The sequence below is a fragment of the Python bivittatus genome, unplaced genomic scaffold (genome assembly GCF_059951505.1).
Source record: "Python bivittatus isolate LINGU-HERP-01145 unplaced genomic scaffold, Pbiv_v1 ctg000020_np1212, whole genome shotgun sequence".
Classification (NCBI taxonomy): domain Eukaryota; kingdom Metazoa; phylum Chordata; class Lepidosauria; order Squamata; family Pythonidae; genus Python; species Python bivittatus.
The window spans coordinates 39,422,820-39,450,143 of record NW_028277030.1 but is presented as its reverse complement, the minus strand read 5'-3'; the positions used below and the strand labels follow the sequence as shown (position 1 = coordinate 39,450,143).

The 27,324-nt window shown below is 37.0% G+C and overlaps 1 protein-coding gene across 1 annotated transcript in view; it reads left to right on the top strand.

Annotated features, from left to right (window-relative positions):
- Positions 1–27,007, top strand: part of LOC148217038 (uncharacterized) — a 47,500-nt gene extending 20,493 nt beyond the window's left edge. The window contains exons 2-6 of the mRNA XM_088150284.1: positions 4,207–4,329; positions 5,415–5,528; positions 7,047–7,160; positions 11,587–11,700; positions 26,790–27,007. Coding sequence (XP_088006410.1) covers positions 4,207–4,329; positions 5,415–5,528; positions 7,047–7,160; positions 11,587–11,700; positions 26,790–27,007 — 683 coding nt within the window. The remainder of the gene's footprint in view (positions 1–4,206; positions 4,330–5,414; positions 5,529–7,046; positions 7,161–11,586; positions 11,701–26,789) is intronic.
- Positions 27,008–27,324: the final 317 nt, after the last annotated feature.

Below are 27,324 nucleotides of genomic sequence, written 5' to 3'. Positions count from 1 at the left end.
TCAATTGTGAGTGACCTGCTGCTTGGCATATATCAATAGCATTTTTAGGGACAATTTCACCTCTTTAATGTTCTTGCACTCACACTTTTTATGTCCCAAACAGTTTGTTCTTTGATGAAAGATTCAATCAATGTATCAAAGTCACAAGATTTATTCCTTAGTTTCAGATTTGTTACAAACACTTCAACATTCTCACTCTTTATTTATAGCTATGATCTGAAGACAAATATTTAATGTATTTTGAGGGGGGGTAGAATTGCACATAGTAGGCTTCAAATTTCTGCAGTAGGGCTTTAATGTTCTTTCTTCAACCCTGAACATAAATGGGACATCAAGGGCCTTAATTATAACAAGAATCTACATATCCATTGGTAAACTGCTACATAACCTAGGCCCCACTATTGGAGAGGCAGAAATCATTGTTAATCTTAAGAATGTTCACAACAATACCTGTAAAAGGTGACCCATTAAATATCTAAGAGTGAAAAACAATGTGGCTATGCAAGGGCCTGAACAGATTTCTCTCAGTTCCATTCTGACTGCAGCAGAGAAACAGGGGGGAAATCACTGTTTCCTATTCCTATTTCTTCGAGCATTTAAAAAATATATATATACAGTGATCAATAGTCTCAAAAGCTATGAGAAATCTAGGAGTATCAACTGGTCATGTTTCCCTTATATCTCTCCTAGTAGAAATCATCCATCAGAATGACCAAGACTATTTCTCTGCCAAAGTCAGATCTGACACCATTCTTGAAAGGATCTAGATAGTTTATCTGAGCTTTTTGAAAGTGTTTCAGCCACAGAGATGTCTTAAGAGCTTCAGAATGGAATTGTTTCCCCATCTTGGTTTCTCTCATGCATTTGAAATTAGGATGGTTGGACTTCTTGGGGACGCTCCCAAATAATTTTGCTGAGAATGCTTGATGATCTGTTCATGCATGCTAAAAAATGTTCTCTGATCTGCACATAATAGTGTAGTTATCCTTTGGATTTTCTGCTTTGCCAAATGTTATGCAGTTTTGGGCTCAAGGCAGCATATGAAAATAACATCAACATGTATACTTCTTAAAAAGATGCCTTTAAAAATCAACATTTTTTGAGGAAAATGTTGGGATTTTGATATATTTATTTATTTATGAAATTTATAGGCTACCTCAGTCACTTGGTGGCTTAAATGACATATTTATTACTGATGAATGAAAATGTCCTATTATTGATACATAATTTCATTATAGTGCTTGTTGATTTATTTTATGTCATTCAGTGTTAGTTACTATACTTTTTCTTAAGAAAAGATAGCTGGCATTTAAATTATAAGAAGCTTCTTTAAATACTTGAAGATGAGAATATATATTGGTACAGACAGATCCTTCAAAGATGTTCATTAAGAGTTAATGTTGCTAGGAGCTTTAATGGTTTCTGTTAGGAAACTGATCCCAATGTTTCTCTTTTACTATAAATCTGTTTTATGTATCCCCTTTGTTTTCCAAAAAAAAGCAAAGAATTAAAATGCAAGAATAAAAATCAGTATTATTGCTTGGAGGTAATAAACACTTATTTCCAGAGCTCTTACATTTCTAGTTCATCTGGTTTAGACATTTCCTTTTTCAAACAATTGTCCTACAAATAAGATTCTTTATAAAACCTGAAACAATAGTAACTATGCAGAAAACAGCACTGACACCATCCAAATTTGTTGAAATTTGTAGAACTGTATGTCTTTTGCAGCTATTGGAAGTGTTATTAATTAGGAGGAAGGGGACTGGGAATATGATGTTCCAGAGTACAGTAGGTAAATGTATAAGTACACTAGATTTGAAAAGACTTAGATCTAAGATTATATTTCTACGGTTAAAGTTTTGCTTAATCAAAAAGCCAAATTTAATATCAGCAAAAGGCTATACTTGCTTGTTAACAATCATAGACACCTGTAGGCAATGGGGTAGGACAAAAATAACAAGGGACAAAATGTCTGCCATTATGTTGTTATGTGAATTCTGCCCCTGTGCTTGCTTGTAACATTGTGGTGCAATTACCAAAGAGTGGAGCTTGCCTCATGAAGTCACAGCTAGAGAAGACATCTGCCTGTTTCATTCTTCTTTATTCATTTGATTTCAATTTATAGAGCCACTCACTCACCAAATGACTCTGCATAGCTAGCAAGTTAAAAGCATCAATGAATTTGTCAATCATAAAAAAGGCATGTGTAAACACTCCTTTTCATGTATACTGAATTGTTGTGTGAAATTGGGCAGATTTGCCTTTCCTTACTAGCAGATACCACCTTTCTACTTGAGGAAAAAAAAATAACAGTGACTTGTACAGAGTTTTAACAACATATTATTACAATCAAAGGAGATCATCTGCAAGTGGGCTAAGATGATGATCATTGTATTTTTTCTGGAGTAATGCTGTGAATATATCCAGTATACCCATCTGGGGAAGTATTATTTCTTTTTGTCCTTATCTTTCAGTTAGCTTTTTAACCAGTGCTCAAGAAAAGTATCTCACAGTGTTACTGCTGATGTATTTTAGATACAAAGAGCAACAACTACATGGGATATTGCAAATTTGTAGAAGGTGGTCAGGCATTAACTGATAAAGAGTCAGTGAACTTTTCACTCTAAGGGTACATATAACTAAGGAAGGATCATAATCTGTAAATGATCGAGGAGTACTTCCTATAAGACAGATCCTGCCGCAAAGGCTACATGAGCATAATCAGTGAACTGCAAATTGATCTTGAATATATCCAAAAACAAGCTTTTGAATCTTCACATGAATCTTGTGTTTTGCATCAGTCATGCAAATGCAGATAGTACTACAGTTTTGCATGTACAAAGAACCTTCATATAAATTATGGCCACAGGACACTATGAGTGATATTATTTCCCATTTCATTAGGAAGGGTCTGATGCAAAGCGCAAGATTCATGTGAAGATTCAAAAGCTTATTTTTGGATATATTCAAGATCAATTTGCAGTTCATTGACCAACTACTCCTATTGGTGCCAAAAAACATTCATACCTCTCAGTCCCTTCCCTCCAGCATTGTCTGCAGAAGAAAGGAAAGACGTAACCGTTTCTGAGTGACTACAAAGCCAGCCAAAAGCTCCACTGAATCTCCCTGAAAAGACTCAGATGCTTGATTTGTTTAGGATTCAGTTCAAAGGGTGATTTAATAGAATCAGATCAACCTCTCCAGGTTAAACACAACAACAACCAGAATATACATTCTTAGAGGAATAATCAGGCAGGGTCTAGATATGGAGGTCACTGATCACTAGGTTCTATAGTTAGCACATTCTATAGCATTGGGAGAGAGAGAGAAGATTCTCTCTTTTCACTCTCCCCATGCTACAAACTTGCTAATGTTGTGGCCAAAACATGGCTTAACTAAAGCAACCAAATCACTTTGAAACTACGACATAGAGTTGTTTAGCATGCAAACAACTACAGTGTACAATGAGCTTCCAGTAAAGCATTGGCAGCTTGCTGAACTTGCACTGAGCAAAAGCAGAACCACAGCATATATACCTTTGGCCTTCTACCTTACAAAGACAGGACAAAGGAAAACACTGTAAATTACAGCGTGACGTTGGAATGTTTTTGATAACCCATCTGGGTGTCATTATTATTATTTATCGCTTCCTGCCAGGTCAGCATGCTAGCTATACTATCTTTGAGATATGGTCAGTGAATATAAACATTCTGGTTTACTGGGTCGCTGTTTGTGAGTCACTCTTTGTGCGACTCATTACTCGAGGGAAGCTCACTTATGGAGATCCAGGCAGTCTTCAACCTTGTACAAGTTCTGTGGCAACAAAGCAAATATCATACTAACTTTGTCAGTGAAAAAGTGATTGCCTAGATTTGCTTCATGAGGTTTTGCTTTTAAGTCATGAGATAATTTATGCAGGTTAAGGACCATTCTTTCTTATCTTTACATAAATTCTCCATCAGTTAAGATATTGCAAATTCTTACCCTGTAATTACGGAGGTAGAGATGTTTTTAACATTTTATGTACGTGTGATATTTATGTGAGTGAAAAAAATCCAGTTAAAAACATAATTAAACTATTACAGCTTAAAACTTGGAAAGATAATACCACTCACTTTTTTTTTTCTTTAGCTTGCTGAACAGTATTCTTTTCCTCACACTGTTTTGATATGCATTTACATTTTCTTTTACCATACTGAATAGGTTTTATGGGTGAACTCTGTGAATCAAAGATGGTTGCTTGTCTCTCACAGCCCTGTGGAGCTTCTAGCATCTGTCAGGAAGAGCTGGATGGCTACAGCTGTTTCTGTGCACCTGGTTTTATAGGTATGTTTGAATTGTTTTAACCTTGGCCATCATGGTTTAGATGGATAAGTGTGTTTTAACCTTGTATGACTACATGGGTGACCATGTAAATCAAACAAACAAACAAATAAATGACATATATAATCCAGTTCAAATATCTATTATGGGACCACATGTGGCACTTTCCTGAACCTATAGAAAGCACAAAGAAATGCTAATTGTATGAACAAATTGCATACAAACCACAAAGGTTGGATAACCTTGGAGGGATTAGCATCACACCTAATAGGTGTGGGATATTGGAAGGAATATTGAAGACATGCCATGGGCATGCTTACAAAATGGCTTTGGAAGGAGTGGTTGCCATTTCACAGAACAACTAGCATTGGAGTCATAATGAGTTTCAAATCACTGGCTTACCACAAAGTTTCCTGCTACCTTCTCTAACTGCAGGATGCTCCTACTGTCCTTGTTTACTTGCATCCTATTTCTAAGCAGATAGATATCCTTTCAAGCAAAGCGCTGATTGGCAGGTGTCCGTTATTTTTATTTTCTAAGGAAGTTTATGGGGCCCACTGGGCCTGGAGTCATTCTTGGAAATAAAGGTGATTCTGGAGACTGGAACTTTGCTTTCCTATTTGTTTGTTTGTTTTTTAATGTTTGTCTGAAGCATTAAGACATCAGGCAATAAAGGGAGACCGGTGAGCCCCAGAGGAGGTGCATACCAGCATGTTTGTCCCCTGAAAGACCCAGAACTTCAGTTTAGTGTCTTCATATGCAGCCAATGCAATTTGCCTGAGTCAAGGCACTACATAAAATTGCATGAATTGCAGAAACCATGGGGACTGCACATGTGTGCAAATTTGGGTTGTGGGGAAGAGGAGCCCTCTGGCTGAGCTCATCATAGGCTGTGCTGCCAAGCTGACTGATGTCATCAGTATCTTGCAAGCAGAGAAATCATGACTCCCTGAAAGGAAAGAATCTCCTCCAGCTCAAACTCCGAAGGTTACAGCATCTCCTTTTCCTTGCTCCTCCCAACTGCAGTTGTTCTTAATTGATCTGTCCAATTATGTTTCTCATGAACAAAATCCTTTCCTTTCTGCCAGGTGCTAACTGTGACATAGAAGTGAACGAGTGCCTAAGTAATCCATGTCACAATGGTGCTACCTGCACTGAGCAGCTTAATGCTTTCAACTGCCTGTGCTCTAGTGGATTTGAAGGTAATCTAAAATACAGGTACAGGATTTAGGAGGTCAACCTACAATTACCAGTCTTTAAAATGCAATACTGCCCGAGAACTGTATGGAGGAAAGATTAGCACAATTCTATGCTTGTTTATTCAACCATAATTATCACTAGGTTCGAATATTTGTGTTATGTTAAATTTGCTCCAAGCTAGAATTGTTGTAGCATTTCATCCATTCCTATCTTAAAACTCTGCTGGGCAGTGTTTGTTAAATAAATCATTTTAATGTTTATCCTGAATAAAATGTGTCAATCACCTTTAAATCAGGAGATACATTTCTGTAACTTAAAACAAATGGTCTCAGTCTTTGTTCATTGGGTTGGATCTGGTATAAGTCTTCTGTGGCTAGAAGGGTGGTGGGTTTTCTTTGTTTTTTTTTTTTTGGTTACTTCAATCAAGTAAAGTTTTTCTGCTGACTAAGGAGGGAGGACATCATCCTTGATTCTCACAGTTCCTGCAGTTCTTTCTGTTCCTTGGAAAATCTGCTTCAAAGGGTGAGGGAAGGGGTTCTAGGGAGGAGTGGAGTCCAGAGAGCAAGCAGGAATTTCTGGAAGTCAGCTTCCCCTTTTTTTTCAGTGGGAGTCTTCTGGGAAGGCTAATCATATTTCCTCCACTTGGGTACATGCAAGAGACATATTCCCACAGTGACTGTGCATTCAGTATCACCCATGTGTTTGCATATAGAATCACTCCACATGAGAGGCAGTTCTGATTGAATCTAGCCTATCTTTTCCCATGGAAAAGCTCAACATACGTACATCTTTACACATCCACTTTCACACTGACCCCAAGCACTTCTGCTGGGTCTATTATGTGGGTTGAATTGAAGGAATGTGGCTAATGGTCATGATGCCCTCTCCTTACATTAACCCATGAGAAATGCTTGTTTGTTTATATATTTCTTTGATCACACACTTTAAGCTGTCATGAGCTTAAAGAACAAAGGAGAAAAATTTAATGGAGCTAAAAGTGATAGTAATTGAAGCAAGGGAAGCTGGAAATTTCTGTCCAAAAAGCATCCCTTAAGGCATGAAATTTCACAGGTTTTTAAATAAAGTAATGTATTTTCACATTTGAAATTTTCCTTTTACTTTGGTGAGAACTCATTTACTATCTTAACAAAAACAGAAGGAAGATTTCCCTTGATGTCACTGCAAATGCATTCTATTATATTTCATTGTCATTTCTTTTTTCTTCTTCATCGATACAAATTGATAAAGAAATTGGCTGTTGTAAGTCTTGAGAATCAATTCAGTGTCACTGAAGACTACTTTCTTTTTGTACCTTCTTAGCAAATCATTGTAACAGCTCAGATAATAAAGTGTCTCCAGAATACTTCAGCATGACAGGTTGAACTTATAATCATGTTACTGACAGAATGTCCTCAAAAGTGAGTTACTTTACATGAGCATGCCAAATAAAACTATAGTCTTGATTAAATGTCTGGATTCTGTAAGATACTGCCTTTCTTCCCTCTCCAACCATTATATAGGCATGCTTTGTGAAGTCAATACAAATGAATGTCACTCCAACCCCTGTCTCCATAATGGAACCTGTACAGATCTTATCAATGGATACAGCTGCATCTGCTTATCTGGCTTTGCTGGTAAGTATCATAATTCCTTACCTAGGGAATCCCATGAGCATGAAACTGAGCAAACTCAGGGAGGCAGTGAAGGACAGGAAGGCCTGGAGCAATATAGTTCATGGGGTCACGAAGAGTCAGACACAACTTAACGACTGAACAACAACAGGGAATCCCAGTCTCCAAGGAATATTATCACAAGGTTATTAATTTTTTGCTTGCCATTACTCTTTATACACCATAATTTAATGTTTTATTTGCATCCTGTCAGGCCCAACCCAAGAACAATGATGAAACAGTCCAGTCCAGTTCCTTTATTTGCTTACACCTTATAGACAGAATCTTGCCAACTAAATTTATACTTCAGCCACTAGTGCATATACCCTGTGAGATTCTAGGGAGTGGCTATCCTAAATCTCTTTCTCTTCTCACACTCCCCCTGTGGACTATGCTGCCTCTTGCCTCTACTCCCCTCCTGGAATGCACCCCCTCCTTCCTGATAGCCTTGATCTCCCACACATCCCCAGCAAACTGGATCATTGTGAACATTAGGTAAATCTAATCATATATAGGAAAGATTTCAAATATTTTCTTGCTTGTAATCATAAAAGATTCTTTCATCTCTCTTTTGTGCATCTCCACTTAGTAAAATTATTTCATTATTATTTTATAATACATGACCAGCTTGGTCATAGAAATATAGCAGTGAAGACCAAAGGGTCTTGAAATTCCCCACTTAAACTGCCTGTTGCAGAGGGCAAAGGAAGAGTTTCTATCTTCATTTTGCATAGCAGTGAGACCTAATAAAATTGTTAATGTTCCTCAAGTTAAGAAAATAATAAAAACAATACCTCACAACCTATTAATTGGGTGTGGCGAGATTTGAGATTTGGAATGTACTTTAAAATAAATTATTTAAATTAAGCCTATGACTTACTTATATATCCTCTCTTTTACCAATCAGAAAAAAGCAAGATTTTTTTTGTGCATCTGGCTTTTACTATTCCAAGACAACATTCATTTTCATTAATCTTTGTAAGTGAAGTATTTCAGAATTCCTAGAGTCACAGTATCTTCTTCCATGATTCTTCAGCTACCTGAATTACCTGTACATCCTTACTAATTTCCTTAACAGATGATCTGCTTAAATAATTTTAATTACTTATGCTTGTTCTTGACCTTTGATGCATGAAGCTTCAGATAATTCCAACAATGCATTTCCTATGATAGCTATAGCCACATTAGGGTATAAGAGATAAAATACACATAAATATTGTCATTGTGTAGCATGTAGTAGCATCTACATCATGATTATGGTTATGTATTCATTCAATGAATGTCATATTTTTCAGACTGGATATTTTCCAGTTGTTTGGGTTCTAGCCAAAGGCCTAGGTATCATGGAGGTATCACTATAGTACATTAGAAGAAACTACTTTTCTTTGGAACTTCCTAAGTCAGTCGTGTCAAGTATATTAAATATAAAAGTTCCAAATGTTTGATGAACCCTTTTGGCATGGCCATTTATTTATTTATTTATGAACATAAATACAGGTGTGAAAGGGAAGCAGTTTTTAAGTTCAAATCTTTAGGGCAAGGGTCCAGTTTACTTGCCATAAACTGGGAATAACATCAAGAACTTTTATTGTTATTTAAACACTGCAGCATCATATCCTGCTGCTTATAGCTTTGAGTTGTGTGACCAGGGAAAATAATTCCTTTTTAGAAGAGTTGACACAAAGTTACATAGTAATTAAAATCAATGTTATTAAAAATAAGAAAAATAAAAATAAACTTCCTTTCAATTTTAGGCAAATGCCCCAAAGAATTACAAGTGGGTATTTAGTGTTCATTAAATCACAGCATATTAAACATCAGACTCCCATGAAAAGTTATCAAGGCCCAGATCTATAGTACAGAAACCCTAAGATAAAACAAAATTTAAGAACTGAGTTTGCTTTGAACAAGTACAATTAACTTCAGACACAAAGGTGCTAGAAACAATTACTAGAAACATGGTATCAGAGACAATAAAGCAGATCAGCCCTTCCCATGCCAAAACAAAAACAAAAACCAAAAACCATAAAATCCTGATAGTATATTCTAACCTATTGAGCCCTGGTATTCTGTGGTTCAGTGGTTATCTGGATAAGCCTTGCTTTCCAACTCTTAACTAGAGGTTTACCAGCAATTCATTCTACTCCTTTCTTTCCTGGAAGTTTCTGAGATTCCAAACCAGAGCTCCTTCCTGTGAGAAACCAGCTTGGAAATCCTTAGAACAGATGCAGATTTTCCTCTCCATAAACCACAGAGACTCCCCAATCACCGACAGAGTTGTACCTCTCAGTTTCCTGAGATCAGCTTTCCTGGGTAGAGCTCAATGGATCTTTCCAGAAATCATAGTTCTGGAGTGGATCTTCTTTTGGATTTGCCCTTATTTTTCACCCTGTCTTTTTGAGGCTAAGATTTCATTTTTTAAAAAAAATCTCTCTAGCTAAAAAGGAAGTGCTACCATATATCTTTTACTTGGGAAGCAAAGAAATTGATTCCCTGTTTGAGTGAGGTTTGCACATTAGGCATATCTGCGTGAGCTTGTATGCAGAGATGGGGAAGACCTGTCTACCTTGCCTATTTGAGATAGATTCTAATATGAATGAGATTTGGATAATCATTATATCACTATAATTATTTTATTAAAACAAAGACAGAAACCAGGACATATAGTAACTCTATGCTATGCCAGATTTAGGCAATCTGGTATCTTCTAGACCCTTTGGATTTCAACTCTCCTCAGCTCCAGCCATCTTGTATGGCTCATGGATATTTAATCCAAAATATCTGGACAGCCCCAGCTTGCTTATTCCTGCTCTGCACAACTCATGTTGTGCTCATCCATTCCTAACTATGCCTATCTAAACATCTTTTTCCATGATCAGGAAATAGCACAAATTCTGAAACATGTATGACACAACCTAATGCCAGGTTAGGATCTTCATCTGGTAGGCCTGCTGTGAACTTCCCTTTTCTGCAATTCTGCCAGTGGAATTAGCAGAAAAGCAGGGAGGGGAAACTGGAGATTTGTTTCCAACCTTTGTTGCAACATCTGTTGCCAACATTGTCTGCCTTCAGGAAGAAGCTGAAGCTTTTCAGGAGGGTTTCAGGGGCCTGATGCCATATATTGTATTTGGGCTTTATTTGTCTTATTTTTATGCTGTTTTATTTTATCATATTTTTTTGTCTTGTGAGCTGCTGAGATTGCATCAGTGTACAAACTTGATAAATAAACAAATTGATAAATCTTTCATTTTTGCCTTGTTAATGGATTTAGCCTGAAAGTAAAGATTGGTTTTCCCTATTTCCCTATATTCCATACAGAGCATAAGGAATTAAAATAACTCCTTAAATTCTCCCATAATGGCCAACTGCAACACCCTCATCCTCAAAAGCTCCAAGGGCTGGCTATTGCTTTTATTACTTCTTTTCACCTTTAGGATAATCTTCATAGTTAACTGTTAAAATGTGCTTATTATATATCCTCAGCAAATTTTGATTTTGTTTCTTTTGCCTCCCAAATAACTTACTGGAGTACTCTACAATCCTTATTAAAGAAGGGTAGGTTACACAAGTTGTGGTCCTATGTAAAAAGAATCTCATTTCTGGCCCTCCTGATGATCAAAATGTTCTGTCTTCTAGCTAGGTTCATATTGGGAAGTAGTTCCCCAGCACAATGTAGCTAAATTTTCTCTTGTCATACATATTTCAGAATTTGTGTTATTTCTTGAACATGGAAAAAGATGTTTAAATAGGTGTAGTTAGGAATGGATGAGATTTTCACTCAATTTGCATGTTGTATAAATTAACTTGGATTTATTGAACTAATATATGCACTGAAAATACTTGTATTAATATTGATACTTTTCCATGTTTTCCAGTGCAAATCTCAGTTAAATCTATACAATAGGAGAAAGTGCATGAAAAATGCATCTGTTTGTCAGCATACTAGGAAGAGCAAAACTACATAATGGAAAACAGCTTGGAGAAAAAAATATTGATGAAACTTGCATATGAAAATACAGCTATTCAGAACAATGCACATAAAAATACATAGACATTTTCATGCTGTATATTAAAAAGAAATGCTGAAACATGACAAAACAAATTTAAGGCTATGATAATAAGAAATGGAATTGACTTATTTGTCTGTATCTGGTACAGAAACATGCTTCTTGGAGAAATTAGGAGCATAATTGAGGGGCAGGAAAGCTTTGTGGTGATGAAGGGAAATAAATAGACTCTGACTGTAATGTATGTAAGGGCCTTATTTCCTTGATTTAGATTGATTTCTCAGAACAAAATGGATGTGAATCTTAAGGTACAAATGGAACAATTATAAATTGGCACCTGCTTGTCCTATTGAATTGCTGGATCTTCAATTATCTTTTCAAAGGTATGCACTGTGAAACTGATCTAGATGAGTGTGTTTCTTTCCCCTGCAAGAATGGAGGCACCTGCATTGACCAGCCTGGTAATTACTCCTGCCAGTGTGTGGCTCTGTTTAAAGGTAATGAACACCAAGGGAGAAGGGAAAGTAAACATAATTAACTTTAGAAAGCATTTCTGTCACTTGTCTGAACTGATTTCACTCTTCCAAGCAGGATTATTAGGCTGTTATTTTCTCAATACAAGCTTCAAAAGTGACCAGCCAATTATCTCTTAGGCTGTGACTAATGTGAAATAAACTTTGTTTATTCATCCGCTGAAAGAGTTGGTGCATTTATTAGAGGAGATACTAACAGATATAGTAAACACAAAATAAGAATTGAATGCCATGTGTGGACTCACAGGGGAAAATCATAATTCTTTTATTCTGATCCAAGAAGGAGTGGAATTAAGACTCGGCTATTCTCAAGATTATGTTTTATAAGCATATTCCAATGCAGTTTTTTGCTAATTCTTAAAAAAAAAGTCTTTTAAAAATTATTCTGGCAACCAATCACTTACTCTAGCATGGTGCCTTTAAGATGAAAAAGTTGTTGAACACTTAACCAGTAGGATTTAACAACCACTAATTTAAGCTGCATTCAATTTAGGGTTTCAAAAATGTATTTATTTACCATTAAAACTAAGATAAAAATTTAAAAGGTAGGCAAAATGTGGGAGGCTTTCCTTGGAAAGTATTGAGAATTTCAAGTATGTACTGTATGTATGTATGTATAAAACTGTCTGGCTTCTCATTCAGTTCATTACTTCCATTGCTTTGGTTCTTATGCTGAATATTACTGGAAAATGGTGATATTTTTATTTGAAGCTCTCTTTTCTCAATAGCATGTTGGCCCATCTTATCAAAGCAGCCTTTGATTTTCCTGCTTATAGGATCCAGGCTAACTGGAAGCATATTCAACAGAAGTATTTATCATTTTGAATACATACTTGCTCTTACTGTTGTGTGGGAGTGTGAAGGTAGAATTCAATCCATTGCGTATAAAAAATAAAAATATATTTCTATTATGGTCCATTGTTCTTATACAAAGCTAGTGTGATATTTGCATACAATTTGCATTTAATAAGAAGTGAGGTCTGTTAGCAGTATTAGCACTCATGTTCTGTTGCTTTTTCATCTTCTTTCCTATTCCTGTCTCCTCTCTCAAATCAGTTAGTATCCATGGCCATCGAATGTACTTAGCCCTCATTCCAGTTGTTAACACCTAACCAACCTTGGCTAATCTTGAAGAAACTAAGAAGGGTTTCTTCAAGTTAATACTAGGATGGGAAATCCCCAGGAAATGCAAGGGTTATACTATACTTGGGACAGAGAAATTGGGAAAAAGTTGAAGGGGGGGGGGGACTTGAAGAAGGCAGTGACAAAGCATTTCTGTACTGCTCCCCAAAAAATCAAGCTCATATTAGGTCTTTAGGAGATTTATTTGCTCCATAAATATTTTTGTACTGATACAAACTTGGAGTTTTTTCAGTTCTGCTGAAATCATATTTTACAGACTTTGGAACCCACACAGTGTCTTTTTTCTTAAGAACTATAGTTTGTCTTTTGTGGGGAGAATTGTGAAGGGAAAATAACCTTTAAAAAGATGGGATGATAAAGCCCTTTTTTCAATCTCGAGAGCAAAAAAGAAAAAAAGTGATTCCCACATTTTTCCTTTCCAGTGATTATCTCATTGGGCTGTGCAGCTTTTTCAGGTATTTCCTTTGGGGGTAATTAGCCTTCCTTACTCCTGAAGTAAGCCACTCACCTTGGCTTCTTCTCTCCCACCTCTTCCTATTTTCTCCTTCAAATCATTTTCTTCTTTCTTCAAGAATATTTTTAGGGTAGCTCATATAAGTACTATATTTTCTAAATCTTCCTTCATATCGGTTTCATTTCCAATATTTCTGATACCATTCCAGTTTATGGTAGCATAAACTGCTTGGTTTGGGCATTACCTTACCCCCTTTACTTTTCTCCAAATTTCAGAACTGATTCACATTTTTCTTCAAGTAAAGATGGGATTGTCAGTAGATCTCAGGCTATGTGTTTTGTAATATATCTCATTGGAGGGTTGCATATAATATTTTTAAAATGTGAGGCTCTGCTGAAATATAAAAGCTATGATTTCCAGTTGAATCTCTGGTTCCTGTTGATCTGATAAAGAATCACCAGATGATTCCATTAAATCTAAAGGGCTGTAAAATTTACATAGAATCTGTTATATACCTTGCATAAAAATAGTTAATGCTGCTGAAATTTGCTAGAATGTGGCTTGATTGAAGAGATAAAGAGATGCCAAAATCTGCTCACAAACATTTTGATTTTTTTCATGATCATTGTCTGGGCACTGAGCAAGGTGGGATGGAGAATACGAAGAAGGGGAAATGAAACGTTCACGGGAACTTCTATAGATTCCAGACACCATAAAAAATTCCTAAAATTTCTGAAGGTCTCCTGATTCTTGTCTGTTTTGGTTCTTAAATTTTCTTGGAGTTTGTTCATACAAGTAATACATGAATCATCTTTTCAAAAGTTAATATTCCTAGGTGGTTGCATTCTGCTTGGCCTTTATTAACACTTTATAGGGATTTTGGCCACCATTATGATCTAAATACACTCTGATGTACTTTTAGCCAAAGAAAATTATTTTGTTGTAACCATTTGGCATTTCCCAATCAAAGAATAATATTGTTAGAATCACATCCAGAATTATAAGTGGGCAGTCACACACATTTAATTAATTAAATTTAATTAATTATAAACTTGGCTGTGTCAACAGGCTTAGGGATCTCTGGGAAATGGTGAGTTAATGAGGTGGCTTTATTAACATCTAATGTACTCTCCTAGTCTTTTAATAATAATATTAATTTTTTTTTTATTGTGGAATTTTTTTTAATACTGTTGTTTTATGGTTTTTTATTGTATCCCACCCAGATTCACATTTTGTGAGATGGGAGGCCACATAAATATGATAGACAGACAGACAGACAGACAGACAAGGTGTATCTGAAAGAGCCAGTTCAAGGATCAGTTGCCGGACATAGCAATTCTAGCCTAATGTTCATGTTTTTATTGCATGGACAAAGATGCAGGATATGGTGAGCTTGTCTCTGCAGTGCACTTCTATACATGTCTGAAAAGTAAGTCTGAGTTTTGCTGTGATCACTGCCCACTATGTGAGTAAAGCTCTATCTTCTTTACTCCCATATTTTAAACATCTTTTAAAATGAATGTGCTTTACAGATGTATAGAGAGAAATTTAAGTAACTGTAGACATTTATTTTTCCTTTATTTATCTTTAGAAAAACAATTCTATGTAGTACCTACATAGTATTCTCTTTTAAGAGTGTTTTTATTTAATCATAAAAATACTGCAGACATGGTTCTTTATATGAAAATAAGCTTTAGATTTGTTTTTCTTGAAAATAAATGAATCCTTTTCTGTTCTTTTCAGAACTTTATGCAGGTATGGCATATAATTTTTATTATTTCAGCATGCTGTCAAAGTATGTTTCTTGTTTGCATTAAGCATGATTGCATGACTTCACTGAGGGTCTTGAATTGTGATTCTCTGCAGTGTATTTTGAAGGTGCTAACTGCTGTTTTCCCTGCCACTGTTTTTGGGGGAGGGAAGGCTGTGATGTTTGATAATCCTGTGGGAACTAACAGACAGAATAATTAATGCAAGCCTCAGTTCCAAAGGTATCTTATTCTGCCTAAACTGTTGAAATTTAAGTCATGAAAAGCAAGGTATAATCCAGACCTTCTCCTCCTCTCACAGAATAAGATATTTTGTTAAGGTAATTCTGTCTGTTGTGGGCTTTTGCCGTAATGTGCAATCAACCCTGGAAACTGACACAGTTGCTTTAATGAGCCAAAAATATGTGTTGTGACCATTCTCCCATATGTTCCAAAATACCTTTTCTTAACTGAATTGGAAGCACCACACAACCACATTAAATACCGTTATATGAGTAATACTCCTATACTTATTAATTTTCCCCTCTTGCATCTTAAAATTATGATGTAGTAGCAACTCTTGAAAGGGTTCTGGGGGCATGGCCAAGGCTTTGTGGAGTTATATGTTGTAGATTCCTGGGTAATATTGCTCTGAATAGAAGTAATTCAAAGCTAATTCAAGTGATAGAAAGCTTAAAGCTTCATCAGCCTTATTGAAAATCATTTTACTGCATGGACAAAGCAATCCCTAGGATTAAGGGGAGAATTTATGGCAAAAGCACTAGCACTGTGCCAGCCTGAATGAAAAAAAGAGTGGGGCGGGGGAATGCTCAACCAACTCTAATGTTTGTATAAATTTATTTCTGGGAAAAAGGGAGCTGTAAATCCTGATGGGATGAACCAGTACATTGATATTTCTGTAAACTATCACTTTTTTCCTATCCCTGGGGGTGCCTCATATGTGCTGCCCCACTACTATCACTTGTCTATGCTAGATTCCAGCTAATGTATGTCAGATGTTAACTTTAACCAATATAATGAAAGAAAATGACCAAGATACTTAATTCAATAAACAAAAATAAATGAAACACTGAAAATTTATCTTAGGTATCTGACTTGTTTCCCATTGTTTTCTGCAATGTGATGTTACCAATTCATTACTTAAAAGCAATTATTCTGAGCTATGAGGGCAAATTGAGTTTGATCATAAATTGTAATGTAGATTTCTTTTACAGGGCAAATTAAAATAATTTCAGTCATTTACTAAAAGAAGCTGAAAAATCTGTCATGGGGAAAGTAAATGCTTTTTATACAAATCAAACCTTGTTTGATAGTTTTAACTCTCAGCTGCATATTGCATTAGCTTAGATCTTGCAAGATTTTTGTCTAGGGTAGCATTGTAATAGGGAAAAAAAGTCCTACACAATCATTTTCATTTAATTTATCCTGGAAGACCTTGAGCTGATTCAGAGTAACCTTAAACAGCCTTTTAGCTTTGATATTAGAATTGCAGTGACAGGAACAGAGAGGAGGTTAAAGTGGCTAGCACGGTGATACAAATATTGTTTACCAAAAATGATGGAGTGAAAGCAAGAAAAAAAGTTGTTACTGAATTTGGTGCTGCTTTTAAATTATACAACAATCACTTATATACTGTGCCACCCTACCCCTTGGACATGGCTACTGAAGGAAATATTAACTGAATGTGACTTTAAATGCCACTTTCTCTTAAGAACATCCAAGAGACCTTTTATTACAGTTAACACATACACACACATGTACAAAAGGGGAATGGGGTGGGAACCATTCAACAATTCTGTGGTAGTTTTGCATAGTTAATTTATCATGCAGGTGTGGGTGGGTGGGTCTTAATTTGTGAAATTCACACCACCAGCAGCCAAAATCTGTTGATGTTATTTGTTCCTTCTAAACTAAAGGGTAACATTTATTGTTCTCCATCCACTTAAGCTGCTATTTTGTTAATTCCTTATGAAGTGAAATTACACATTTTTAGGTACCCAATGTACTGACACTCTTTATAGACTGTGTTTATATGTAATTGTGCATCCATATGTTTGAAAGAGCACAAAATAGAAAAGTAGAACCTTGTTTAACCAAATCTACAAAATATTCCAAATGCTACAGTTGGTAGGGAAGTTTTGCTTCTTTTTATTAAATATTAACACTGCTGGCTTGATAAAGACATTGCAAACAGTTGCAGTAGAAATTATAGAACTTGTCACCTCCTATCTCCTCTACTGTGTCATTATCTAATTTCAGGTGCAGCACTTCCCTTCCCTGAAGAAATTCCCAGCGCAAACATAGTCTAGAGAGTTACTCATTTTTCAACATAAACACTGTTATATAGGAGAGGGAGTAGATATTAATCCCTGACCTTTGATGCTTGGTTGTTTTTGGAAACAACTGTGCAATCCCAGCAACCCTCCTCACATAAAGAACCACACCCTTTTTATGGTTCTTGTCCACACAGATATACAGAAACTGAACACTAGTTGCTGTGGTTGTAGCTCCAAAAAAGAACTTGCTGAAGACACCCAGTCTGGTGTCCTTCAACTGTGTTGAGTTGCAATTAATCCTAGAATCACATAATAATGGAGTTGGAGGGACCATGTACTACAATCCTAACCCTTTGAAATGTGCAGAAAAACCAGTCTTAAACCTTGTTTGAGAGGTGGATGTCCAGCCTCTTCTTAAAAGCTTGCAGAGAAGGAGAACCCACAGCCTCCATAGGTAGGTTCTAAGTTGTAGTACTTAACATGAGGAAATGTTTCCTGGTATTTAAATGATCTTCTAGGTAATTACAATTTATATCCATTATTTCTGATCCTAGTTTCTGTGGTAATGAAAAATAGTTTCTCTCCACGATCTCTAGGACAGTAGTCATAGTATATACTAACTTTTAATGGGAGCTTATAGGTAATTTTAATCAGTGATGTCATCAAAGTAAACCATCAAAACCTACGTGGTACAGATGTCACCAGTTCATGTACCCTACTGGATATAGCATGTTACTTAATCCTATCAGGAAAGCCTGCTTACCAACCCTTAATTAATGATTAACATAACCCTCCACTTGATTGTATTGATCTGTGGTAAACCTAGGGCTTGAGTGTATTAAAAACCTATATTTTGAAATAAACTCTATTTTGACTGCTTTCGAAATAAATAAAACCCTAATATGATTTTATTTTTGTTGAGGGTTGTTTTTTTTTTTTTTTAGTGAGACCCTTAAATGCAGGAAAAAAGAACTGTTGAATTTATAGCCAACTTTTTTGTCTTTTCTGAAAGTTAAATAATACATATATTTTAATTAGAAACACACACAATTCCAGCCTTCCAGTAAGCAATGAAAAAATAAACACGGCAAGCAAACCCTATTTTGAGCCTTTCTGAAGGAAAATAAAAGCTAGTAAAAACTGTGCAAAAAGGTTTAACTAGAGGTCTGTGGCTAGTTAATTATCATACTCTCATAATGACTTCAGACACGTGCAAAGTACATCCTGCAAGAGGAGTCTTGTTACATGTGCAGGCAAGGGTAAATAGGTGTTATTTAGTGAAGGGTGTATTGATTCCATATCCTAGCATCTCTGGGCAGAGGGTGCATTTGAATTTGATTTTTTAAAGTCATGTGTGTTTTTGAAAAATAAAGGCCTATAGTTTTGAAGATGGTGACATCAGATACCAAAGAGGAGTTCAGAGATTCTACAAACTGTTTTACATCACTGAAGATGCACTCCAGCACTTGAAGCAATTCAAGTCTCTGCTTCTGAGAGGTTCCAGGATATAGCCTTCATGGAAAAAAGGAGGGCTATTGACAAAATGCAGTAAAATCTATCATAAAACAGTGCTGCAATTCTGGTGGAGCTGATGAGGAACCGAGAAAAACAGAGGCAATATAAGGTCACCCCTACCGGGCAGCCTTTCAAATGGTGAACAGTCCCCTTTTAGATGCCCACAAAGGAACCCTGATGAGTAATTGGTTTTTATTTCTTATTATGTAAGTGTCTGGATGTCAGCCTGAAAGTTTTTATTTATAAATTGCAGTCTCTGAATTAACACTGACTAGAAAATGAGCAGTTAGAGGGAAGCTGTTGTTATATTACTAAGATGATTGCTGCTGCCACAAATCTTCTGAGGATTTTTCTGATCTGGAATGTGGCTGTGACTCCAGAGAGGCTCGCCCTGTTTTCACTGTGGTTTGAATGCTGTATTTCAGCTAAAGACTGGTCTGCTTTTGACAGGTGACATAGAAGTGCCCCTCTGAATAGTGTATATTTACATTCATCAATGTAAATATCAATAAAATTATGTTAGAAAGTCAACATGTGATCATTATCCCACAGTCCTTCAATATGTTGGAATATGGGGGAGAAAAATCCCCAAAAATTATATTTACGCCTGATCATGTAGGGAATTATAGAGCATGGATTTTCTACATGAAGAGAACAGAAAACACAATAAACAGCTATGTAGGAAACAGGTCTGGAGTTTGCTTTTGTGACAAGAGGCTTAGATACTATATAAATCTTCAAGTATCAGTTTCCCTTCCCCCTTGAAGTCAAGTGGTAGGATCTAGCCTACATCAGCAGGTGAATATCTCAGATAGAAATCTATGAAAACTATGCTCATCTTATCAGTGATAGTTGTACTATCTAAATATGCCTCTGCCATCCCTAAAAGTTGGACAGACAGGCCTTCAGAACATTTTCCAAACAGGGCATGTCCCCCAAATTACAACAACAATAATAATTCTTAATTCTTCTCTTTGAGGAAACTTTTAGAATGTTATGGCATTCATCACTTTGTTATTCATGGTAAAATAATAGCTGCCTGTCATAGAAAGATTTAACCATATCCTGAAAAATAAACTAGAGATATTTTACAGTTAAAACTATACCCACCAGTATATGGACATTTTGGCTGATGTTCTTTGGTGCTATAACATCATCACAATAGTATCTAGGCTGTCCCAACACAGTAAACCCATCTAATGAATGGGATGTGTGGGTAAGATTGTACAAAGAATGTTTTTAAAGGAGAAACATCTTAAAATTAGGGATCGTGTCAGAGTATCAAGACTGAAGGAAAGATTTGAAAAGGGTTATCAGAAAACCTATTTGAATGAAATATTGAACATCAAAGGTTTGGAAACGAGGTGAAAATGCGGTATACAGATTGAAAGCCTATACAGACCAGTTTATAAAGGACTCTCTTTACCCAGAAGAGCTCCAAAAAGTGACCAACATGTATACAGAATTGAAAAACTGCTCCTAAAAAGAGGGCAAGAGATAGACCAAATTCTAATCAAGTGGTTGGCTGGCCAGAGAATTTCAACAGGTGTATGATGGAGACAGAACTATAGTATATTTGATATAGTGGGGTTTTACATCACCCTACCCAGCAACATAGCAGTGGCAGTTTTACCCAAAAACAAAAGTTCCAATTTTCCAATTTAATTAGTGAGGCCCCTGGATCTTCCTGGATCATAAGAAGTAGGACTAGTAGAGGTACAATATCCACACAGTTGAAAGACATTAACTTCAGATACACATTCTGAAATTACTATCCGAAAAAAAAGAATTTTTTCTTTGAGAAGAGGATACCAAATAAGCATCCAAGAGCTGTTGGACAACACAAGCAATCTAATATTAGATGCCAAGGATGGGTCTAAGGTGACCCTGCCATACTATCCAATGATTTGAAAAATTAATCTTCAAGGAACCAAAATACATGCCTTTCTAGCTGGGAGCATAGAAGCCCTAAAGATTCTGTGGCTGATTAAAATGCACAAGTGGAGTTTATGAAATCTGCAGCCATGAACATCATCAGAGATGTGGCTGTTCCATTGAGGGTCACATACACAGTTGGCTCATCTGTCCTGGTTAAAAAGAAGATCTTGCAGGAACCCCATCATATAAAGGAGAGATACTGACAAAAGAGGAAGTGGTATGACAAGTAGGACATATTCTAATACAAAATAACCTACATTCCTGATGCCTCTGGGGAATGTATTAAACCCAAACTGGACCTTTCCAACTGGCACCCAAAAGAGCCAGTATTGAAAAATATATATTATTTTTTACTTATTATCAAATGCATAAGCTGCCCAGCTCATAATGACTATATATTGAAATCCTCCCCTTATCTGCCCTATCAACAAACACTCCCTGGATTTTTTTTTTTTTTTAATCTATCACTGGCAATGGTGAACATTACAAGGACTTAATACGGTGTGGCATGTGTATTGCAAGATCATGAAGGATGAAAGTTGGCTTGGACCTTTTTGCAGATTAGCTGGCTCAGAACTAGATATCCATGATAATCCTTGCAGTTGTGAGTGATGAAAGTACATCTCACAAACCCTGGATTTAATATTTTGGTTTTTTCACAAATTGAACCAGGCCCCCTACGCTGTAATATTTTGATCCCATCCCATCACTGTCACTGTCTTTCTCCAGGATATTGTTGAAAAGATGGAGGAGAAAGCAGGAGCCATGGAAAGATCGTCCTCCTGTTAGCTGGTTGGTTTGGCTGTTTGCACTGGTGCCTGTCTGGTGCTCAGTGGCCAGGACAGATTGGAGTGGAGGAATGTTTGAGCTGACTCCTACCTGGACTTGGACCTGGTCCTGGTCCTCTTTGGCCTATGTTGCTGGAGGATGGTCCCACATTTGCTTGCAACATCTTGTTGCCTGCATGTTTCTCTCCTCACCCCCTGCATTTTTTTCCTTTGTCAAGGATTTTTTCCTTCGTCAAGGATTTTTGTGGAGGCCAGCTGCTAGGGCTGTCGGACAGTGGCTGTCCTAGAGGACCTTGGTTGAGATGGTGATTTCCTGACTGGCAGGAGTGGGAGACTGAGTGTTTTGGGCAGCAGTGGTGCCAATGGTGTTGGAGCACAGTTGTAGGCCTGTGACAATGGGAATTTCACTTGCTGCAGTGGTGTGTGGCCCTGCTGGCTGGAGCTAGGAGCTGCATTTCTCACAGTTTTTCAGCTGAGAGGCCTACCAGGATTTTGGTGACTGTTGGCAATGGCTAGGCAGGGAGGGATAGCAGTAGAGTGGCAGGCTACTATGGACTGCCCCCCCCCCCCCGTGCAGAGGCTATTGCAAAGGGTAACTAACATGATGCAATGACAGTATAGGCTTCATCTGTCGGACAGGTGCCAATGACTGTGGATTATGAAGCACCAATTCTCTTCCCTGGGTGAGAGCTAGCGGAAGGGATTGACTGGGCTGGGGTGAATGGAGAGGGAGCCATGACTGGTCTGGTGAGAGTGGCTGGGAGGAGTGACTGAGTTTGTGAGCGAAGAAGAGTAGGTGATTGTTGGATACCCTGATGACGCTGAGAGCTCAGGCTGAAGTGCCTTGGGGGACTTAGTTTCCCCTCCCTGGGATGAATGGTATTGATGAGATCCCCAGCCTTGGGAACTGGGAGAGTTGTCTGGGGAATGTTTATGCCTTTGTGGGTGTTGGGGTAGGTCAGAATATCACAGTGGCAGATATGGTGGGAAACTGGGAGTGGACCATTCTAGGGGAACACAGGTTGGTGTCTCATACTGGTTCTGTGTTCCAGCTCCCTGAGCTCAACCCCTGTGCCCAGTCAGCAGACTTTCAGAAACGCTGGCTTTTGGATGCTGCTACTAAATGCCAGGTCGGCTTGTAATAAGGCTTTCCTCATCTGTGATTTAATCACTGATGAGAGGGCCATCCAGGCATGTATTATTGAGACCTGGCTGGGTCTGGAAGGGAGGGTGGCCCTTTCAGAAATGTGCCCAGTGGGGTTTAGGGTGTGGCATCAGCTGAGACTCCAGGGCAGGGATGGAGGTGTGGCAATTGTCATCCAGGAGTCTCTTAAGGCTTCCAGGGCTGTTGCTTCCAGGTTGTTGAGGCTGCTCGATGTGAGACCTTGTTCATTAAGTTGGACTTTAGGGATCATTTGGGACTGTTGATGCTGTACCAGCCTCCCTGCTGGGTAGCAACCTCCCTGCCTGAAATGTTTGACTCCATTACCAGGATTGTTCTGGGGGACTTCAATCGGCCTTCTCTGGGAGTGGGGTCAAAGGCAGCTCAGGGGTTCATGGCTACCATGATAGCCATGGGTCTATCCCAGGTCATCCAGAGCCTGATGCAGGACAGAGGTCACACACCTGATCTGGTTTTCCTGTCTGAGCAGTGGCAATGTGATCTGGAATTGGGGGAACTTCTGGTGCCCCCCTTGTCATGGTTAGATCATGCCCTAATTACCATGAGGTTCTCCAGTGCAACTCTCCACCACAAGGAGGCTGGACTTATTAGATAGGTCCACTCTTAGTGACCTGATGGGCTTCAGAGGGAGCCACAGTACTTCTCTGCCCTTATTATGTCCACACACAGCAACACTGCAGTCCTGTTTCAAGTGACCTGTGCCCTTTTGGGTAGAGAGGGATTTTTTAAGGAGGCTTGGCTTTCTTCCTTCTCAAGAAATCATTGTTGGACCCAATTATAATGGACAATTTTCATCCAGTATCTAACCTCCACTTTTTAGAGAAGATGGTGGAGAAGGTGGTTGCACAACAGCTTCAGAGGACCCCTGATAAAGCGAATTATCTGGACTCCTTTCAGTCAGGATTCAGGCCTGGGTATGGTATGGAAACAGCATTGGTTGCACTTTTAGAAGATCTCTGGTGGGAGTGGGATGGCATTTGTGCATCCATCCTGGCTCTGCTTGACCTCTCAGTGGCTTTCGATACCATCAACCATGGTATCCTTCTGGATCGGCTCCAGAAAGTTAGGGTGGGCAGCACTATATGGTGCTGGTTCTCCTCCTTTCTCTGGGGTCGATACCAGCTGGTGATGATTGGAGAGGAGAGATCCCACCCTTGGCCCCTACTATGATCATATTTTCTTACCCATTGACCATTTCTCACTGATACGCACTACACATAAAATAAAATAGGGATTATGTGAGATATGTAGTTACATTCATAACAGATGCAATGCATGTTGTTCTATACTTTTATTTACTTAACCTATCATCATTATTATTAAAGCCTCATACTTCTCCTCTCTTGAGAATGAGATTTGTTTAGGTCAATAAAAACATAAATTGCTTCATAGTATATATGTCATCCACCTGAGTGGAATGTGGCATTAGCTGTTGATTTTAAAAAGTTTAACACGTTGACATTGTGATAAGACTAAAGGTTAGTTAAGTAGTCAGTCAAAATCATAAAATGAGAAACAATAAATAAATAAATAAACAAATCCTCAGCAAGCTTTGATTAAGTGGTGAAATGTGTCTAAAATCTTAACAGCAAGTTAATTTGTTGGAGTAAATTGTAAAGAGATAGTTACATAGATTGACACTACTTATTCCACACCCTGTCATTTAAATGATATAATTTATCTGGAATGTGTGGAAGAAATAAGTTGAAGTTCCTGCCTGTAAAGAAAAATAGAAATATTCTATTTCTAGCATCAGGCCAGTGCTTAAAAAAAAAGAAAAAGAAAAAAAACCCTGCTCTGATCTAATATTTTATACCTGTCTTTTTATGTTTTCTTCAATTTTGCATCAGTTTTATTATAATTATATGTCAACATGAAGGTCTCACGTTATATACTATTCTGATGGTTTGATAAAAGGCAGTTTCTAATTTCCTAACGGCTTTTAGAAGCCAGTGTAATCCATCTGTCACTTTGAATGAGCTAGGCAACTGGTCCCTCATCTCATTTACAGATAATAATCAATTTTCTTGCTCACAAATATCCTTGTTCATTACACTGAAGAACTGCACATCCTATAGGAGTGGAGAAGTTTCATAAAACATTGGAATAAATAGAGATATTTATAAATATCTCAAAGCCATTCTTTAGGATATGGATCTTATGCAGCACAGTACTGTCACATTGGCTAAAAAAAAAAAAAATCCAGTCATATCAAAGAGTTGTTCTCTCAGATATGTTTACAAGTTTACAGTCCATCAGGTATTTCACTCTAAAAATCCTGAAAACTCTGTTCCTGGACTATGAACAAAGCTTCTAAGATATGGCATATACCTTCATAAAACTTTGGGGGCCAATGATCCTTGGGGGAAACACACAATTATATCAAAACATATTAAGTTTGTAGTACAGATACAGCCTAAAAAATGGTGGAAGATAAAAATAATAAAATAACAAAACCTTGCTGAATCAACATATGAGATGACATTGAATATGAATGTAATGGTATTATAGTAATAAACATCCAGAATGTGGGTGGCATTATTTTTTTTTCCTATTACAATCATTTTGTCAAATAGTAACAAATTTATGGGGGAATGTGTCAGCTTCTTTTTATTTATTTATTTATTTACTCCACAAGGAGTGTTTTGAGGTTCCCCCCCCCATTGCATGATGTTTCCTGACTAAACTGAAAATCTAATTTACTTATTTCTTATAACTCACAAGTCACAGAGATGCTGAGGTATTTTAAATTCCATAAAAAAGCTGCAGAAAAAGTAATTTTTGAGACATCTCATTAAATATTTTAAAGCTGTTTCTTTCAACAGATAATTCTTTATTATTCAATTGCTGGTAAACAGACAAATTCCCTTTGTCTTATGCATTTATTTGTTTATTTAATTTATATCATGCTCTTCATAAAAACTATTACAGTGTAGCTAACAAAAACATTAGAATGAACATAAATAAATAATATCAAACACATTTATTGCAACATCTGTTAGACACTTATGAGTACCTAGTAACATTGATGGGTTTTAACCGGGAACTCAAAGTACAATAGAATTAGTACTAGGTGAATTTCTTGGGGGAGGGTATTCTATGTTTGGGGTACCACCATAGTAGAAGATCTAACTGTGCATTCAGTTATACTTCCTTTAAAGATGAGATAAATGGGGTTGCCTCCAGACCTGAGAATATATAATCAAACAAAATAATACTAATGCAGATACCATACCTTCACCATCATGACATTTTTTTCTTCTCGGACTCTCCCATTTTTTTAATATGATATGATAAATAGTTCTGATGGATGCTAAATCCTGATTACTATTATTATTATGTGACATTTTAATTGTTCCTAGTAGAGCTGACCTATGAAATCCTCCCAAAATTACAATGAAAATCAAAAGTAGTAGCACGTTTTTTTTTCCAGTTGAAAAAGCAGTTAAAAAAAAAAATTTAAGCTTCTGATAGATTTAATGGAAAAAAAAAATCTCAAAACTCCAAAATACCAAAAAAACCAAACCCAAAACAAAAGCCCAAAACAAAACCTCAGAACATTCCAACTCTCCAATAATGTTATTTGACATCATCATCATCATCATCATCATCATCATCATCTATTGTCATAAATAAATAAATAAATAAATACATACATACATACATACATACATACACACACACCGAGATCCTAAAGAAATCACAAGAAACAATGTCCCTGTAATAAAAATACTGTTGTTGTAGATTTTTCTTACGAAACAACATTTTTTTAAAAAAAGAATCATGACCATGTTTTAATTCTGAAGTTGAAAAGCAAAGAAATTTCAGCTTATATATACACACATATGTCCATAAGCACACACACAATTTTTACAGAAATAGAACACATTTGATGCGGAGCCTCCTTAATGTACAAAAGTTAATTGCCTAAGCAAGTTCATGCCAAATGGTTAAATAAGTTCAATGTTTCTTATCTTTTACTTCCAGGTTCCAACTGTGAATTCAGACCCTGTGAAGGTGGGAATCCCTGTGAGAATGGAGCTGTGTGTCTACAAGAGCTAGACTTAACTGCCTTTCCTCTTGGATTCCAGTGCCGGTGTATAAAAGGCTTTGCAGGCCCACGCTGTGAGATCAACATCAATGAATGCAGTTCCAACCCTTGTTTGCATGGATATTGCTACGATGGTGAGCCTATTGATTGGTAATGTGTTTCTTGCAGAAAATGCTAGTGGATTTCAGTCATTTCAGGGACATCAGTGCTCAAACAACCAGAGTTGCATACTCTGGGTCCACCTCAGCAGCTGATTCTGAAAGGAAAAGAGTTTTGCCCAAATGACTCACTTTTCAGCACGGAAGTTTGTTTTCAGAGGTCACAATTGCAGCTAATGAGAAATTCTAATACAATTTTTGAGGTATCTCTTCTGATACTTCAATTAGCCAAAATACCTTTTGCACAATTTAGTTGATTATGAGTAATTTTCAGATGCTAAAATAAGGTCCTCATTTTATTATATTTATTATA